The 20,528-nt window shown below is 41.8% G+C and overlaps 1 protein-coding gene across 2 annotated transcripts in view; it reads right to left on the bottom strand.

Annotated features, from left to right (window-relative positions):
* The window catches only part of LOC121607207 (protein unc-13 homolog B-like), a 181,070-nt gene that overhangs the window by 124,043 nt on the left and 36,499 nt on the right, over window positions 1-20,528 (bottom strand). For both annotated transcript variants that reach the window (XM_041937920.1, XM_041937921.1), the window contains exons 4-8: window positions 16,257-16,374; window positions 14,778-14,901; window positions 12,452-12,525; window positions 11,616-11,673; window positions 9,995-10,208 (exon numbers count right to left, since the gene is read on the bottom strand). In XM_041937920.1, coding sequence (XP_041793854.1) covers window positions 9,995-10,208; window positions 11,616-11,673; window positions 12,452-12,525; window positions 14,778-14,901; window positions 16,257-16,374 — 588 coding nt within the window. The remainder of the gene's footprint in view (window positions 1-9,994; window positions 10,209-11,615; window positions 11,674-12,451; window positions 12,526-14,777; window positions 14,902-16,256; window positions 16,375-20,528) is intronic.

The raw sequence follows: 20,528 nt of genomic DNA, 5'->3' as shown, positions 1-20,528 counted from the left end.
TTGTCTTTCTTGTTGATGTGCAGATTGCGCCACTGTGAGTGCTACACCAACTGATCCATTCCTTGTTACAGTTGCAGTGTTTTTTACCAGTGCCACAGCTCCAGTTGACAAGATGTTGGGAGTTGTTTCAGATTGTTTCTGTTGTGGTTTTGGAGACATGTCGAGGAAGCTTTTGATGGAGTTGGCAGGTGCTGATGCTCTTTGATCTATTTCTTGAGATGCACTTTGCACAATTCCTTGTTGCATCTGTTCTTGCAATCCTACCAGTGCCCGTTGCCTTTGAGGTTGCTCCTGGTAGAGATGGGTTTCCACAATGAGTGGAACACCTACATATTCTCTTTGGGAATATGCAAAGCTTGATGGCTTTGTCCTTACCAGTGATACTGGATCAGAATAGTTTAGCATAGTTTCTGAGAAGCATGCCTTTGATGACATATCTAATGTGCCTTTAACAGAGTTTGCTGGAGCTGTAGAGAGTGGATAAGGTTGAATACTGGGCTGTGACACACCACTGGTCTCACTTACACTGGAGCACTGTACTGTCATATGGTTGGTAAGTGGTTGATGCAAAACAGGAACAATATTTTTATCAAGGGTTTGCTGTTTTTGCACAGGGATCAAGGCTTGAGGTTGCTTCTGGCATGTTGATTCCAGTGGTACTGGTTCAACTACCAAGGGAATGCCAACAGAATCTTTTCTGGCAAGTGCTCTTGGACTTGGCTTATTAACAAGCGAAATTGCTTCACTTTGAGTAGGCTCATGTTCTGGCTGTGTTGTTTTCAGTGTAGCTTGGGATGGCTTGGGTGACATATCAAGTGCTGCAGCTGTGACAGGTTTTGTTGAGGTGGATGTCTGATGTGTTAACTGTAAAGTTGAGTGATTTGACTTGGAAATGACACTAGGTTTGCTCTCTGATGATTGTTGTTTATATAAAATAGAATCTGAATGAAACTGATTCTTAATTTCAAACTCCTGCTGTAAATTTGACGGGGAGCTGAGCTTTATGTTACCTAGAGCATCCTGAGAAGGGATATCTACAACTAGTGGTAATCCAACAGAATCTTTTCGTCTAAGTTCACGGGAACTTAGCTTGCCTCTTGTAAGTGGTATGGCTTTATTAAGAGTGTCATCTGTTTTTACTTCTGGAACCACCTCCTTTAATTTGACAGAAGATTTAGAAGTCATGTCTAGCGTGGCCTTAACTGTATTGGCTGGTGCTGTGGCTTTCTGCTGTGGTTTACAAATTTCAAGGGATTCAGAAGACTGACCCGAAAGAGACTGCTGTCTCGTTAACAATGTCCTCCTACTACCAAAATGAAGCTCCTCTTTGCTAACAGAGCACTGAAAGAGATTACCTTTAAAAGTATCAGAATGGCATTTCTGAACAGGTAGTGAATCAATATATTCTTTTGTTTGTCCCTGAGGCTCAGGCGATTCTCCTCTATATGACAAGTCAATGGATTCATGATGACTACAACTTGCATCTGCCTCCTCAGAAGTTAATGTTTTTCTCTTTGTCAGTGACAGTGCCTCACAGAGAGGATCCTTTGATGGCACAACAGTTTGCTGAGTCTCCTGAGTTGTTTTCTTGGCAGTCATATCTAATGCAGCTTTAATCGAGTTTGCTGGTGCAGTTGTCTCCTGATACTGATGAGCCTGTCCACTAGACTTACAGCAAGGAATCTGCTGTCTAGGACCAGTTGTAATTATTGGTGGACTTTGCTGTATCTTTAGATGTAAATTGAGTGAAGGATTCACTTGCTGTCCCCGAGGGTCCACTTGTTTTCTCATAAAAGGGCGTACCAATGGTGAGGTACATACAGATTGTAGTGATCCAATTTTTGCAGGCTGTTCCACATGTCCAGTAGGGCTAGATGCTTCACTGGAAATAGGAGTGATTGAAGAGCTTCTTGTTGTGGATAACATTACATTAGTATCAGAACTCTTTGGTAATTCATCAGATGTAACGGATGGTTTGGATGAAATGCCTCTTGCAGCTTTACCAGAGGCTGTAACAGCACTTTGGATTGTCTCAGTTATAGGAATACTGTGGGAGGCTGGTGGCCTTTGGATATGCATTACAGAAGAGGAATGGCCAACCTTAACTTCTGGACTGGGCAATTTTCTCTCTGATTTGCTGTTTTTATCAAGTGGCATATAGTTGTTCGGAGAAACTGTAGTCAGTATTGAAACTTTTGGACTTTGTTGTAATGAGGGGTATTCTGAATTAGGACATTCAAGTTCTTCTTCCTCATTCTGTTTAGTTAGATCTACAGCAGTTGTGACCTTGTCAGTTAAGTCCACATTTGCCTTAGCATCCATCTGTTTTTTCTCTTTAAATCTTTTCAACTTGTACTTTGTAAAATCAACAACTTCTTCTTTTTGTGTAGATTCTATGTTGGCATCTGTTGCAACTTCTTGTTTTATAGTTTTGTTCTTATTAATTGTGGCAGAGAAATCTAGGACTTTGTTGCCTATCTGTGGGTCAGTGGGAGTGACAAAGTTATGATTTCTGTTGTAAAGGTGGGCCTCATTGTAAGTAGTCGAGCTGTCATTCAATATATGTAACTGAGGTGTAATTTTCTCAGATGAATCTTGTGGCTGCTTTTGGTCCACTGCTAAAGTAATACTAGCTTTGCTATTGTCACACATGCCTGTAACTGTAGTCTTACTTGCTTGTGCTAATACTCTGGGTTTGTCTGCTTGCGATGGCTGCCTTGCAAGCTGAGGTCTCTGCGGGGAAATGGAAGGCAAAGCCACAGTTGTAGAAGATGAAGTGGGTAAACTCCTACAAGAAGTTGCCTGTGCTGAAAGACCTGAAGAAGCTTTAGTGACAGTTTGTGGTGTAGGCAGTTTCCTTCCCAACTGGACAAATCCTGGAATTTTTGAAGCTGATGGGGTCTCAGGAAGATTTCTAGAATTTCTTGAATTACCCGAAACCTTGCTAGACACTGGTGGTGATGTAGCAGGTATTGAGGATGACAGTGTATCAGCTTTACTTGCATTAGTTTTAAGAGACATTTCAGTGATTCCTGTGGTGGCTGAAAATACGGAGCTTGACTTTGGTATTGGTTGGTCTGCAGGTTTATCATCTACGTGTGCAATTGTGATTTCAGGAATTGGGTGACGTCTGTTTGAAGAAATTTGTGTTGAATAGCACCTTGGAGAAGGTGCAGGTGAGAGTGTCAGCACATCTTTTATCCCCTGATTCTTCCAGTATGGCCCTCCACGTCCACCTTTCAGTGACTTTAAAGTTAGATCAGCAGCCTCCACTGGCTCCTCTTGAAAACTATAACTGTTTTGTACTGATTCCACCTTGATCTTTTTAAGCTTGTACACAGAAAAGTCAACAGGTTGATCTGCTTGAGAACAAATAGATTCCTGAAACATTTGAGAGAAGCTTTCCAAATTCATGTTCATTATTTTTTCACCTTTTTTAAGGGCAGAAGTAAGGTCCATGGGTGCATCTGAAAGTATTAATTTATTCTGTTGCTGGCCTGGAATCCAGAAACCTTGATCTTCAGTGCAGAGGGAGATTTTAAAGCCACAGAGGGTCACTTTGTCCTTTTCTTTTTGTTGCAGAATGTTAGCAATATGTTCAGTGATACTTCCTAGAGCTTGTACATCCTCTGGTGCAGCACAGGCATAGAGGTGTTTACCAGCTCTGTCAGTTAGAAGGGAATAAATGTATTCCTCATCTGTATAAACATAATATCCACAGTCCCCAACCTCAGCTGGCCACCACAACCCTTGCTCCAATAGTGAAAGCCATTGTTGATACCACTCGGAATCCTCAAAAAACATTTCATCATCGATGCCCCCTGTAACTCCTGCCGACCTGCTCAAATCCATAGCACCACGTGTTAAATCCATTGGACCCTTTCTTGTGGCAAGTCGTTTCAAAAACTCAGTTGCTGATTTTAAACTGAAGTCATCATCTTTTACATCACTATTAAGACCACTTTTTTCAATGACTTTGCTGAATTCCAGTGCACTACTTTCTGTAAGTGACTGACATCTACTTAGCCGTGTTTTTGTTTTTTCCATGGACAGATTTAGAGCACTACCTCCAACAATCCACGGTTTTCTTTTACTATCAAGATCATTCAAACGGTCACAGCTACTCCACAGTTTCTTGTCTCTGCAACTCATGTCAAACAAAACAAGATCTTCATCTGGCTCAAGGAAACGATTTCTGCTCTCAAAAAGCTGGGCAGCAGTATGCTGCCACGGATGTGAGGGTACATTGAAATTACTCATGTCCATATCCGTAGGATTTAACCATATGTGATTCTCTGATTGAGGTCCTCTAATTGTTGGTGGTAAATGTACTTGGCTTGCCTTGGAGTGTTCCTGAACTTGAGTGGCAAGGGCCTCAGCAAGGGCATAATCATTAAGTTGCTGCCACAGCAAAGCTTCTATGAGACACTGATGCTCATAGAGCTCTGGCAGAATAACACCGTGCTCTGTAAAGTTGTATAAAAGATCCTTGTAACCGTACTCATGTGCTGTCCCATACAAGAGACGCTGAATTTCCTCAAGATAACGTTGGGTTGGGGAAATTGTAGGATCTTGCCAAACCTGAGATTGCAGAGGTTCTCTGTGGGTATCAACTGGAGTAGCTCTATCAACACCACACGTGGGTGTTGCTGTACTTGAAGGGATATCTTCCTTAGACTTTGGTAGTAAACGATCAAGAAGGCCTTTTTCAGTTTCCTTTCCAGGAGCTGAATTGGTAATGTCACTAGGTCCTGTTTTGAAAATGCTGGATAACAAACCAGGAGATGTGCTACTTGTACTGTTTTTTGACTCCTCCTTCCCAAGCTGAGGGGTTGATGGCTGCTGTGTCTTTGATGATGGCTCCTCTGTGACGCTAAATAGGCCTGAGAGGAAACCTTTTTGAGCTGGACCTTTTAAATCCTTATCTGTGGCAACATCTTGGGAGGAAAGCATCTCCACTGGTTTGGTTCTCTGAATCTGTGGTCGCCCCTGTCCTGCACGTGGCTGATGTTGTTGCTGTGTTGTTTGAAGGTTCACCTGATCAGAAGGTGATGAGGATTGTTCTACAGTACTTGAAATCTTGTTCATCAGGCCAGAGAATAATCCCCCTGATTCAGACTGGGCTGGATTTTGCCCAGATTTAACAGATTGTTGACCTGCCTGACCAGGTTGAGGTGGCTGTTGTTCCTGCGGTACATTTTCGCCAGATGCAAGCTTCAGAATACCTGAAAGCAAGCCTCCACTTTGACTAGGCTGTTGGGTTGGTTGTTGAGGACTTGCCATTTTTTCAGGCTGTTGCTGGTGTTGAGGTGATGTCTGACCAAACAGACCAGACAAGAATCCAGCTTGCTGACTAGGTTGAGATGACTGTTGACCAGGTCTGACAATGTTTGATTTATTGGCCTGTTGAGACCCAGTCTGTGAGGGGGGCTGTTGTGGTGCATTATCTGTTGATGATAACTTATTAAAAAGCCCTGACAATAGTCCACTCTGCTGTGGCTCTGGTGCAGAGGCAGTAGGCTGTGGAGGTATCTGGTTTTGCCTACGCAGAGGTTGTCTGTTACCTTGTTGTGGTTGCTGCTGGTTTGGATGTCTAACAGGTGGCTGCTGCTGTGCTGGAGTAGTAGGACCTCCTGAAAATAGCCCAGAGAAGAAGCCTCCCTGTTGATTAGGTGGTGGTTGTTGGGTTGTCTTAGGGACTGTTCTTTGTGTCTGTTGCTGCTCTGGTTGACCCACTGTAGACTGTGGAGTGCCTGTATCTGCAATTTTGTTTAATAATCCAGTTAGCATCCCTCCAGGACTACTGGGGGGCTGTTGTGGAGGGACTTGGTTTTGCTGTTGTAGGTTTTGTCTATTGCTTGGTTGATGAGTAGGTTGGTGCCCGGATGGGCCACTCTGTTGCTGGTTTTGTGAGGGCTGAGCTGGGTTTGCAGGAGCAGAGTCTTGTCCTCCCATTCCGAAAAGACCAGAGAAGAAGCTTCCTTGTTGAGGAGCTGCTTGCTGTGCCGGTCTTTGGTTTGTCTCTTGAGCATTAGACTGTGGTTTTAGCTGAGATGGAGTAGAACTAGGTTCCACAATCCTGGTAAATAGTCCTGACAACATGTTACCTGATTGCTGATTTGGTTGTGTAGATTGTGTTGCCAGAGGTGCTTTTGATGGCTGGGAAGCGGTATCTGTGAGTTTCAATAAACCGCCAAACAATCCACTAGGTTGGGGCATTGTTGGTGTTGCTTTTGGATGTAGTTTTTCTGTTGTTGGGTCAGGCTGTTGTTGTTGGTTGTCTGAGAGTTCAGGTTGTCTTAGTTGCGGGTCGGGTTGATCATGGTGAGGAGGAGGTGTTTCCATTGAACCTAATTTATTGAAACCTGATGAAATCCCTGCTGCCTGAGTTGAAGGTGTAGTCCCTTGACTCAAGTTTTGTTCAGGTTCTTCAGTTTTTGCCGTATGGTCAGCTGCATCTGGTTGTGACTCTTGACTGGACTGAGTTGGCTGAGATACAGTCACTGTGTCTGTGGCTTTTCTCAGGAGCCCAGATAAGAGTCCTCCAGTAGGTGGCTGTGCAGCAGGTTGTCCCTGCTTTTGAGTTGGACTTTGTCCAGACTGACTTCCTGGCAATGTTGACAGCGACTGATTTGTAGAAGCAGAAACATTGTCAGAGGCAAATTTTAAAAATCCAGACAACAGTCCTCCTGACTGTTGTGTGGCAGAATTCTGTTGTGTTTGGGGAGAAGACTGGGAAGGTGATGAAAAAAGGCCTGAAAATAGCCCACCTTGTTGAGGCTGACTATCCCCTCCCTGGACTTTCTTGTCAGATGACACATCTTCTGCTGATCCTAGTTTTAACAATCCAGAAAGAATTCCTTGAGCCTGTGAGGCTTGCGGCTGTGATCTGACTTGGTCCACCAGCTTGGAAGGACCTTGATCTTTAGATGTGACATCTACTTCAGGCTGGTCATCTGTTTTGCACTGGGGATCTTTTTCAGACAGTGTTTGCTCTTGAGACAATTCTGTTTTGTTGATAGCACTCTCTGTGGTTTCAGGGACCATTTGTTCAGGATGGGGCTCAGTTTGACCACTAGGTTTGGTTAGTATCACCGTGGGAGTCATTTGTGGTTTTGCAGGTTCCTTATTAGGTTCACTTGGGGCTACCTTAAACAGGTTTGAAAACCAGCCTGTTTCTGTATTTCCTTTTGGTACACTTTCCAGAAGTGCAGCACGACTTGGAGAGGGAGTTCTAGCAGGGCTGGGGGATGGACTTTTTGGTGAGGCATTGGCATCTTCACCGGATGCAAACTTAAGAATCCCTGAAAGCACACCTCCTTCTGTTTTTGGTGGGGTTGTTGTGGAAATATTTTCAGAGGAGAAAAATGGAATTTTGAGTTTGCTGCCCAAAAATGATTCCTCTGCAGGCTTGGTGTCATTCTGTGAGGAATTTTCAGGAGGAACTGTTGATATGAGGGTAGAGAGAGATTTCTTAAAAGGACTGAAGAATCCTGTTTCCTCTGAAGTGCTTTCAGGTTTTGGTTCAGATATTGCAGAAGTTCTTCTTTGCTGAATATCTGGTAGCTCACCAGATGACTCTGTCTCTGGAAGAAGCTCTACTGACCCACTTCCTGTTTCTTGAAAAAGCTCAATTGATCCACTTCCTGTATCTGGTAATAGATCAACTGATCCACTTCCTGAACCTGGTCTTGTCTCACCTGATAACTGTTGTTCTGTTTGTGAGCCCTCTCTATTTGGAGTCTTAGCTCTGCTTACAGACACTTGGGATTCATTGCTTGCAGCAGACGCAGTTCGCTGTTCTGATGGCTGAGGTGATGGCTCTCTTGATGCTGGTGCACTGGAAAAAAGCCTCAAAGGACTAAGCCTTCCTAACATGGATTCAAAACCAGACGTAGATTGGTTAGCAGTGGCTGCACTATCTTGTGCCCCTGTGCCAACATGTGTTGATGCCTGATCAGCATCAGTTTGCCGATTTGATTCAGATGATTGAAATGGCAAAAGAGACTGAAGGGAAAACTTTTTTTCTGTTGTGGGCTCCTGCGAGGCAGGAGGAACTATGGCTACTGGCGGGGAAGTACCACCACTTTTGGGAATAAATGAAAGCAGCTTTGAAATGCCAGACTCAGGTTGAGGTATTTGGGATGTAGGTAGATCTGTTGCAGTGGTGCCAGAGGTTTCTGTGGTGTCAGAGCTAGCTTTAGGGATCAAAGACAACAGTTTTGAAATACCGGAGTCTGCCTGTGGTGGTTGGGGTGATGGAGTTGTGCCAGGGGCTTCTGCTTCAGTGGTGGACTTCGATCCTGTGATTGTACTGAATAATGAGCTCATGGCATTCTTTACTCCAGCTATACCCTGTTCAACAGTACTGTCCTCCTTAACTTCAGGTTTGACTTCCTCACTATTACTGTCCCCGGGTTGCTCAACTTTAGCATCGGTTGGCAGTGGTGGGAGTTTTCTTCTAATTGATTTAGGCATTGATTCATAGTTGTTGATCTCCTCCTCTTTCACAGCCAGGTATTCAGACACTGAGTGAACTAAGCTCTGAAGTTCATCCATTGCATCTACATATTCATCACTTGGCTCCTCGACAGGAGACAACATCGGATCTTGTCCACGACCTGTTCTCCCTTTGCATGAACAGTGCTGTCCTCCAAATGGTGACATATACTTGCCAGGATAATAATAGCTTTCATATTCAGAACTAGCATCCCCCTCAGTGAATGCCAGGTCATCTAGTTCCTCCTCAGATCCAAAGGAATACTGCATCTCATCTGAACCTACTGAGCCATACTCACTCCTCCCCCTGATCCTTGCAGCCTCCTCCCGAGAAGCCTCCTCTTCACGAAAAGCTGCATAGCTCTCAAGTGTGTCCTCTAAGGCAGTTTTAGCCCACAGTCTGGTCTTGTAAAGCAGACCTTCCCTGTCTGTCTGCTGTCGTTGCTGTTTGACAGAGGGAATTATATCAATTTCAGGAGGCGACGATTCATCCTCAAAACTGCCAGCTTCTTTATAAACTAAACGTACTTCTCCACTACCAAAGCCATGCCTCTGTCTGTGTGGCCTGCCATGCGAGTCTCCCATATCCTCAGGGGATTGTGCATCACATTCTACTGTCTGATAGAACCTGCTTCCTTTGGACTCACAAGGGTTGTCACTGATCCGGTAGATGATGCTTTTATCTTCATCCTCCCACATTTTCTGCTCAGCGTCCAAGTAATCATCCAAGACACCTGAGTCAGGCACTTTATATTTACTCTCCCAATCCTCCACACCCATACCTGAGTCAACAGGGATTATTCTTACTCCACCTATACTGTTTGATTGCCTGGATTCAAGAAAAAAAAGTGCCATGCAGGAAGCAGTGGAACATGATGTAAAGAAAAAGAAAGAGAGATTAGACATGATAAATAAAGTGTTCATGCAAGTAAAGAAATAAAACAGTAAATGAAAAAAGCCATGCACACATGTGGAAGGTGTGGAATTTGTTTGACAGTGTGCAGAATTTAAAAGTTCACATTTTTTGTCACAAAGTTGTGCTGTTGCCTATGCTCATGGAAAACTCCTCCACAGTTGTTAGGTGAAAGTAAGTTGTACCGGTTTGTTGTTTGTATGTCAACATTTTGGTAGCTAGTTGGCTGTAATGGCTTTTTATCTGTTTTTGACAGAGACTACTTTGTTTCATTGTTTATATGACAAAAGCATCTCTATATAACTATCTGTGAACTGGTACAAACAACATATTAACAGTGTTAAATTGATCACACACTTAATATGATATTAACAACAGAAATAATTAATGCATACAGTAAAGCATACAGGTGCTGTATGTCCTAAAGTACAACTATTTAAAGCTGTGCAACTTCCGTTTTCAAATGGGACCTTTATACATACAGTACGCATGAATACAAATGATTCTCAAGTGGTACTGCAATGATGACGGCAGAAAGTTCTGTGTTTACTTATGTGTGTCAGCTAGTGGGTGTGTGCTTACCTGGGCCCCCTCATTTCTCTATAGTCCAACTCATAGCTTTGTACAGAGTCAGTCTCCCTGGACAGGGTTTGATGTTGGACCCTGCGTCCTATTGGGTACTGGTGCACTGATGAATTTGTCTGGGGGGTGTTGTGAAATCGTGGGGGTCTGTTGCCAGTTTCACTGCGGTAGTCACTATCGCGGTCATCCATAGCACTATCATGGTCATCAAAAGCTGAGATAGGACAACACAAACAATACAATGTAATTTCTAAAATATATGAATTAATAATAACTGTGAAACTTTATTCTGCTTCCATCCTTCTATACCACAGACATGGCACATTTGTAAAGTGTAACTCTTAACTCTAAAGAAACAGGCAGGAATTAAAATGATTCATGCATAAGCCACATCTGTACCATTGCCATACAGTAAATCATTGCTTATATTCAGGTTTAATCTGACTGGCAGGCTGCTCAGAAACAGATACTGTAAGAATGACTGAAACAATAAAACTTGTTTGAATAAAAAGCTCCCTCTTGTGGTAGTAGGCATGTAATACAAAAAGCATAAACACCAAGCTAACAATGACATGAATAAGAAGAAATTGGATACATGTAACAAATCAATAATGTAACTCCAAATAAGCACATAACAATTGTCAACACAATTTATGCACACACACGTTACTGTGTATTTTGTTTAGCAGAATACAAGAATGTGAAATTCTAAATACAATGAAGACAAAGAAAGGATGCAAACCAAACATGCAGTGGTCCTTATTCAAAAAGAAAGGAGAAAAACAGTCCTGTACACGTAGAAGTGTACAGGAGTGAATGACAAGTCACAGCGGGAAAAAACATCCACAATACGTACTCTGCTGGTCACTCCATCCAAAATAACTCCAACTGCCTGGTGGCATGGAGGCACGTGTTCAAAGAAGTCAGGAAGAAAAGTGAACTTCATTACTGAAGAATAAAACCAGTAACTGTGACTGGTGATGGCCAAATGAGTGTGTAACATGTAATGGGACTGAAGACACGCAAATCTGTAAAGCTTGAAGGGTGATGTGGATGTGATGCATGGTAATGCCAGTATGAGATAAATAAGAACTAAGTGAAGCAATGTGAAGAAGTGACATTAAGTAATGTGACGATTTAATGAATTTCACACAGTACAGTATGAGTGATCGACATTGATACAACAAAACAGCTGATGGAAAAAAGTGTCATAAGTTTCATAAAGGTCACATCTGTGTATGAAACACAGCTCTTCATTACTACCATTAAAAGTGGCTGGTGCATCCAAAAATCCTCTTCATGTGGAAACAACATGCTTGATTTTTTAGAAATCAGTAGGGACTTTAAATTAATAACTATAAACCGGCAATAAAGGAGGTGTAGATGTATGAGTCAGAGCCAAAATGCATCAGCACTTTGCTGGTGGCTGATATGAAATGCATTTTCCTGCTCATGAAACACAAGAAGGATTGAGGAGAAAAATATTTTTAGCCTAAATCAAAGCCGTAAGTGTGGAATAACACAAAAGTGAACAAAGGACCCACAAAACGCATGAATGTACATGTGAAAGTGTGATGGCATGAATGCATTGTATCAAAGTTTACTTTTACAATAAACTCACAGCACTGAGAGGGCACAGATGCCATCCGTCTTCTCTGGACCTCTTCCTGCAGTGGATACTATCACAGGGGAAAAATGGGGGCAGGTTTCAGGATAACTGAATAAAAAAAAATCTAATAGTAAAACACAGCAGTACAGCATTTATAGATCATCTGTAATGTAGTAACTACTGTTTGCCATCAGATGGAAGCAGAGAGCCAAAACAAACTACAAACTCACTGACACATGGTGACATAATATTTGGTAACTAAATAAAGAAGGAGGATGCTCTCAAAAGCATACATAATCAGAGTCTGTGCACACAACCCAAAAGCAATTCCCTAAACATCTGAGTTAATTTCTTTAAAATATACTGTAAATCGACTTAATTGAAAACAAAACCTTAGAGATTTCAGATACATAGTTTCTTGCTCCCATGAAACCTGCAAACATTTGCAGGTTGATTAGTTTGACACTATATAGAAGATTTCCACTGCATGCTCTCTAAACTGCTGCACTTCAGGTGGCATGGCTTGAAAATCTTTGAAAATCAAATTTACTTCCACTTCTGCCTCTAATCTTACATGGCTTTCCTACACTGTGGGCAGATGCAGGATACAATAAATACATTTATAAGCACCTTTTTAAAGTTTATCCTGTACTGCATGTAAAATTTGGTTTTAAGTTACCACTCTTCCACCAAAGCTACCTACTTTCAAGGTGAGGAAAAATCAAAGTAACCACTGTTTTCTCAGCATTAATATTCCATTTAGACTCCTTAATGAACTGCGATTTAACATCCCTAAAAGCTTTATCTCTAACGTCTTAACAGGATGGAGACTTTTTTTGGAAACTTACCTCGTCATGTATCCGCATGGTGTTGATCCGCTCCAGCTTACTGGTCCAGTACTGAGCCTCGTCTTCTGGGATATCTGGCCGGATTGATTGGACAAAAGAAACACATGGATTGAAAGTGAAGAAAATTAAAAGTGACAGGAAAGGGGTGTGCAAGAGGTGGTGGTAAAAGAGGGAAAGTGGAGGAAATACAGACACATTGGATGGAGGTATAGGTGGAGGGATGGATGGTAGGATTGAGGAAGGGTTTATGAAGAGAGAAAGCAAATAATGGAGGAAAAGGGAGAGTGCAAAGCACAGAATGTGAGACAAAGTGCAAGAAGAGATGAAAGACCACAGGCACTGTAGCTCTGCCCTTCCCTCCGTCACCTCTCCTCCATGCTCCCTATCCCATCCTGTCCTAACCCATCCACGTTGCTTGATGTGTTCTCATCTTATATTCATGTGTGTTTAATAGCTGATGAGGAGGTTTCTGTTTGGGGGCCCAAAAATAGAATCAACAACCAGCTCAGGGGGCTCACAGGACCTCCCCAAAGCCAGAAAGAAAAGAGGTCGGGGTAGAAAAAGAGAAGACAGAAGACAGGAATAGGGAAATTGTAAAAGCCTGGCTACTGTGTCCATGTTCCCATGTTCCCAAGTAAGACATTAGATTACATTAAACAACATAAATCAGTCATTATATTCCTCTAAAAAAAATCTAAACTTTGCAGTGTTAATTTGTTTCCAGAGTATTTCAAATGTCACAAATAGTGTAAACACAGTTTGCCATGTTGGTGCCACACTATACTGGGCAGCAAATGCATTGTTCTGACATATGTTGCACATTTACTTTTTTATTTAGAATATATTACAAGATGAATATGAATCAACTTAAAATCCATGCACTCTGTGCAATAACACCAAATAGGAATTTGGTGTAACTACCCAAATATTGGGTTAGATCAGGGGTTTTCCATGTACGAGAGTGAGAGTGTACCCACAGATGTACAGACAACTATTCCTGGATTACTTTGATAGTGAAGAAAACTTAAAAATGTGATGATTCTCAGGACAGTTCTGGAGTAATGAGGAGTGTCTTTTTTCTATCAATGTGTATTCCAACTGTCAGTCACACCGAATTTCAACATAAAAACTCTGGGTTATACTGTAAACAGGAATTTGTGAAAGTGCTTGTGTTTCAGTATGACTCACTGTGATGTGTGACGGCCAAGGCTGTGCAACTCACTTTTGTTTACAACCTATGTTGTAAACTGGATGTCAATTGCTTTGACTTTTTTAAAAGGATGTGTCAAAGTTTACTAAAACAGGGAAACTACTATCTTATCTCCATCTTCAGACCCTGGCTGTTGTGTCAAGACAAGTGGACAGCAGCATGAACTCGCGGTGAGCATTGATAAACAGAGTGCCAGGAAGTGCAAGAGGAAAGGCAGAGGCAGCTCAAGACCAGACACTTCAGACAGCTCTCTGAGATTAAGGGCTGGCTCAGGGAACAAAATGGTCTCAAGAAATTTTGCTATTTAGGTGGTTACACTGGAGAAATGAAAAGAACAAGAATTAAATATAACAGTGGTGAGTGCTACAATGAAAAAACTTCCACAAGCTCGAATATATCTTGGTTCTACAGCGAAGCCCATGGGAATAAACCATGACAGCTGAGCACAGGTCAGTTGCAACAACTACAACAATTAGCAAAACACATTAAGGTTTCTTTGTTGTCTGATCTTGCCTCACCCCTCCCATTCCAAGTGTAGCTTCAGTTAACATAAAAACATGAAAGGTGCTCTCTAGAATCAGTGTTTGGTTTGTCTGCTCTGGGCCACTGTAGAAAGATGGCGGTGCACTGTGGCAGGCTCCGTGGAAGAGGACCCACGCCCTCTGTAGATTTAAAGAGCTCACTCTAAGGTAACGAGAACAGACAGATTCTGTTTTTCACCAACGGAAACATAATCATGAACATTATATTCCATTCCTGCCAATAGATCTCCATAAATCCTACAAATTGGACCTTTAAGTTGGCTTCGGTGATTTTCAGTGGCTATTATAAATAGATATATAGGCTATAGTATGTTGATAGTAGCTAAAATATCACTCATACTCAGTTAATTATGCTGACCTGTTGCAGTCAATCAGAGCTTGTCATCTTGTTAATGTAAAATGTGGTTTATCATACAAGATGTTAGAGATTGCCTAATATTGTTGGGAGATCATTGAGCTCCAGTGCTATAATCTGATTTGTTAGGAGCTTCATCAGCTCCTGGCTCTGAGGCTATGAGTGTGTGTGTGTGATCTCTGCCTGGAGCGAATGTGTGTTTCATGAGCACATGCATACCAAAGGGCAGCTCAAAGCGGGTATCCAGCAGCACTTGGTGTGGGGTTGGGTTGCTGGTGCCACAGATCTCATCCTCCCTCATTAACACTTCAGAGTCAAGAGACGTCCACTTTCCTGGTCCCTCCTGAACCAGAGAGACACAGAGAAACAAAGAGAAGACAGAAGGAGACGAAGCAAGAGGCCAAGAGGGAGGGAAGGAAGGCAAAACACAGAAGAAACATTTACTCTTTGTGAGTCAAAGTATTAAAATGGTAATTGAGGGCGCGGTTGGGCTGAGGTGGGATGCCATTCAATAAACCTGAGCCAAGATTTAAAGATGAAAACGCGAGGACTAACACTAGCAGTTAGGTAGAACAAGGGTGAGCGTTCACTGTGCTTCAAACTGAGGGGAGAAGTCAAACATTGGGGGCTGCATTATTAATGATAACACGTGTGCCTGCTATGTTAACACTCCCAAGAAAAAGTAATGAGGTGTATAGGCGAGACAAGCGGTCGCAGCTGCTTCTAACCGGCCATCTGTGTGAGTGCTTTTTAAGACTCAGCTGACAAGCAAAGATGGTGTTTTAAAGAATAACCAATGGTTGGTGGAACGAAGACTGTCTGTGCATATTTAGAAGGTTGTTGTGAGCTTATGAAGCAAATACCGTATATATAAAATTATTCATTTAACTTATTTTAATGCTCACCATTGAGTACAAACACACCAGCCGATAGTGAGGGCTGGCGACATAGAAGATGACGCTACATCATTTCTCTGCCTCTCTACTTCCTGTTATATTTTTTTTTAGCAACAAGTAAGAAATATGGAGAATTTCTGACATGTAACATATCTCCCACTTGGCAAAAAGAAGAACAGAAGTGTCTGCACTGGTTTGTGACATTTTGATGGACATAACCAGCGCCACCAAATCTAATATAAACATTAATGTAATCAATTCAGTTCATTAAAAAGTAGCTGTATACCTTACACAGTGTGTTTATGTGTGGTTTGCCTTGTTAATGAAATATATAACATGAATAAAACTAGCAAAATTAGGCCACATTCCCATTAATCTGGTGTGACATCAGGGCTGGAAATGGAGGCAAGCATCTAGGAAGAATATGAGAAAACTCAAGAGACATTACAGCCGTCTTTCAGTTGGTATAAATGCACCCATATCCAAACTGGCCAATGACAGCATCTGTCTGGTTGTTGACTGATCACATTATTCAACTGCAACTAATTCATAGAACTACAATATTTCTATTTCATGGAGGCACTGGAGATGATTCATGGAGGTCATCTGCTTTATATACAATGAAAAAATAATAGTCAGGTGCTCAGTTGTACATTGAGACAGTTATTGGTTGTTCATACTGGCCATGAAGAAATCCCTCTAAAAGAAAGAAACAAAGAGGCAGTTTGGTACAACGAAAGACTGTTGACTCTGACAGAAAAACCAGTTGATGGTTGTGATGGTTGTGCCGGATGTGCGTTACCTCGTCAGACTGTCGAATGGTGTCCAGGGGTATCAGTGCTGTGCCGATCATAGTGTCCCAGATCAAGCCTTTATTCCACAGCTCCACCACCAGACCCGACTCCAGATGATTGATCTCACTGTAGAAACAGTAAAACACACATTAACTGCATTCCATACAGAGCAAATGTTCAAACCTGGTACCAGAACTGCAAAAAGGCTGAAGACTGGGGATTTAGTTCCTCTAGGCAATGCTCTTTTATGTGTGTATTCAGTAATGGTGATCACTGTCAACTACCCAATTCTACAACTCTGTATATTTTAAACAAACGTGATCTGTGAAACACATGCTGACACGTGCAAACTGGAGGATCTTTCCCAAAAACGTCTGACATGATACTGAATGAGCACTTGAGAATATAACAACACATGGACTGAAATATGAATTTTGTAGATTATCATCCTGCATTATGCATCCTACGACAAACAGAAAATGTCCATGTGGTGATAAGTTTGTCTTTTTTATAGATATGTTGGACCCAACATCTGTTCATGTAGGAAGAGGTGGCAACATTACAATCTTTAATTTTCACAAAATTAAAATGGCGATTTGTTCCAAGTAACAATTGGTAACAAGCCAATTCCCCAAAAATGAAATGGCAGAACTCAACAGGCAGCAGCTGGGCAGCAGGTACAAGACCGGCTGCAAGAACAAAGAGGGAGTGAGCATGGGCAAAGGCAGCTTCTCTTTCTTTAATATACAGTCACTGGTGTCAATAAATACAAAGTGCAGGACTTTTTGGTGATTTTATACTGTTGTAATACACTGTTCAGGATGGTGTGAGAAGACTTATAATTACTGCAGTGTAGAAACAGAGCAGGAGATGTTGTCTCACTCTGAATGCCCAAAGGTCTCGTATAGGCTCTTTTGATTATGTGGTCTTTGTAACCAGCATGGCTAGGATTCTTTCCACCTAGTGAGGCTGTGTGTGTGTGTCATCGTGTCAAAATGTGGTCCTGGAAACACCTCTTATAGCGGGAACTACCACGGAAGCAGTTTTGAGTCCTTTGCCAAGTATTCATATGTCTGTGGACAGTTTTCTCAATGTGATAGCGTGACAATGGTGCAAGATACAGCCATGAAACGAGTTGAGATCAAAATGAGTGTCTAATTGATAGGGGTTGTCTGAGCAGGAAGTACCTACAGGAAGTAGGGAAAAGGACAATTGCCCCCCTCATTTCATGCCCCCGACCCACACTCAAGTCACAGACCACTGTGTCCCAGATTCAATAAGAAATACATATGTCAGTACTAACATAGGTTGATGAAATATTCCATCATTTGATGGTATATTTGTGTTTTGATGAAATATTCCATCATTCGATACAAGTAGTGTCACAACCGTGCAAGATGCAGTGACAAAACATCTGGGTGCAGGTGTGCAGTTGAGATGAAAATGAAGGCAGAGTTAAAGTTGTCTGGCCCATGAGTGCCAAGTGCTCATGTAATAATGTAGTAATGACTGAGTAATCAATAAAACTTTGCTCCACATTTGACCTGTTTTTAATAATACATACTGCAGTGCATTGCTCTGGCTTGGCCGTAGTCTGACACAAAACAGTACGTTTCCTCTCCCATCCGGTCAGTAAGTGGGCCAGTCTTATCCTAAAGTAGTGAGAGTGAAGGATGGCAGCCATCATTTCCTGACAGATCTGTCTTAACGAGAAGACAGCAGGCAAACTGTCTCCCCTCCTCATCTGCATATTCATATTCACAGTCCCATTCATATTCATACATGCCTGTCAGTCATCTCTGATGACACTTCACAGCTGGGATGATGGAGCGAAGAGGGTGGGCGGGAGGCTGGATGGAATTTGTGTGTGTGTGTGTGTACTTGTGTTGCTATTTGCCATTTACTACCCACTGAAGAAGTCAGCCAGCTGAGCAACAAGTCAAGACAAAAATGATGATGTTCTTACATGTTAGCATGATTACCATGTCTCCATTCATGTGTTCGCTTGTTTACAAGCCTGTATGACTGTGAAATCTTTGTGGAGGCTCTGCTGTGTAAAAGAGAAACGATCATAACCTGATAGTAAAGATTTTCGAACTGAGACAAGTGAAATTAAAGCACAGTATCACAGGCATTCAGGCTTTTACTAATAAATTGTGATGACTATTTTCACCTGACAAAACACAGTGCACAATATGACTGAGGTATCAACATGTGCAGTCACCTGCATCCAAAGACCACTGTGTTTGGACCCAAACTCTCTGTATATATCTGAAATCAGCTCTGCTTTCAAACCAGGAATGTCTTAAACAATGAATGATGAATCTAAACGTTTAAAAATGGTGGCTTATTCATTCTAATCAGAGCGACTCGCCCAGCATAAACACCAAAATAAATAAATATATATCAGACTTTCAGACTCGTAGTTCAGGATTGGTGAAAACACACTGTCGATCCCAGAACACATAGCCCTAAAATATATGACTAGCCAAGTGGATGCTGTTCACCTGCAAACTGACTGCAGCTACCACTACAAAAAAAAACCCAAAACTAGAAAGTTTAAAATCTGATCTGATGTAGATCTGCATCTCACAATATTAAGAAATAGTTTGAAGAAAACAGTTTTTAGTAAAATGAGTCGCTAGGCTTTCAGACCAGGACCTAAATTTGGATCAATATTTTTTTTAAATCAAGTTTATCTCGCTAACTTGTCCTTAGCACAGTGGAAAAGTGAGGTCTGGTTCAGTGCCATAATCAAAAGTTTTCAATAGTATTGGGTTTATTTGTGTTATGTTTAATTATGTCTACGTAAAGTATTCTGATATCACCTCAGCACTGCCTTGTCTTTAACTGATTTCCTCTATCCTCTTGACTTTCCAGCCTCCCTTGTTTATGGCCAATATGCAAAAACAATATTTGTACAATTTTTGTGTTTGTAAGTACACCTTGTTCTTCTGTCATTGAGGCATTTTGGGAGCACGAGTGAACTACGCACATCGGATGTAATATAGTATTGCATAACGAGGACGAGGATCAGCTGGCTTAAAAGAAAAACAAAAACAATAACAAAAGAAGTTCTGATCTACAGCCTGATTTTAATTCATGAGATTATTTAATTGAAACCATGAAACATAAAACCCCAAATAGGATTATAAGTAGGTCTGACGTTGCCCATCCGTGCAGTCTGTCTCCAACATGTCTCTGACTCACAGACCAGATGTGTGTGTGTGTGCGTGCGCGCGCGTGCATGCGTGTGTGTGTGTGCGCGCGCATGCATGCGTGTGTGTGTGTGTGTGTGAGCTTGAAGCTTTACGTCCGACTCTGGCATCTGCCCTCCATCAAAGCCCATCCATTATTGAGGGAATGGTTTGTGTTTTACAGGGAAAGAAATGGTGTATTTTTATCATTCAGAAGCCACACACAGAAACACATGCATGCACACTTGCACACCGTCATCTTGTGTTTAAGAGCAGAGAAAGCAATTGAAAAAAGAAAGGGGCAATAAGACGAGGGGAAAGTAAAGCCTGTGTGGTCATGCTGAGCACGAGGCTCGATGGAAATTACAGCCTGAGAGGGAGGATTGGGGCCACTTTAAGGTACAACAGGTGAGGGTCGCTGGTAAAGCTTTTTACACGTTCCTGTGAGGAGAGCTTGACACATGCAGGAACAACACTCCTCCACCTCATGAATCAATTCCTAAAATTATCAAATTTCCGCTCAAATCTGGTCATTAATAACATGTTTGATTCATATATCCTGCTTCGTTGATGTGATAAAACACAGTTTTAAGCAGGCTGAACACTGAATATTGTCACAGAGTGTATTTCTCCCATGCAGGACGAATGATTGAGTTGGTGCTCTTAAAATCACAGATACCAGTGTTGTTACACTGGTTATAGGGCCACTGTCATCACTCCATCTTGTCACTCAGGTTGGTGCATGGCCAACTTGTGTCAGTACGTGTGACTTTTATGTCCCTTCCAAATAAAATATTATGTTTCCCGCTGGAGGAAGATACTGATCACCACAACTTATTGTAAACCAGGCCCAAAAATGATTCCGCTGAAAAAAAGTGAAGAAAAATGGTGATAAAAAATGACTAAATGGTCAAACTAAATATTTTTCTCTGTAAATGGCATCATCAAAGATTTCACCTGCATTTTAAAGATTTTTCTTTTCTTTCTTTTTTGACGTGTTTTTGATGTATTACACTCATCTAAGGCCCATCTAAACAAAGCACCCAAATGCTGCGTTCATGTCATATCAAAGTTATCATAATT

This window comes from Chelmon rostratus, chromosome 5 (genome assembly GCF_017976325.1).
Source record: "Chelmon rostratus isolate fCheRos1 chromosome 5, fCheRos1.pri, whole genome shotgun sequence".
NCBI lineage: Eukaryota > Metazoa > Chordata > Actinopteri > Chaetodontiformes > Chaetodontidae > Chelmon > Chelmon rostratus.
Note: the sequence above shows the minus strand (reverse complement) of the source record. Positions and strands in the feature narration are given on the sequence as shown.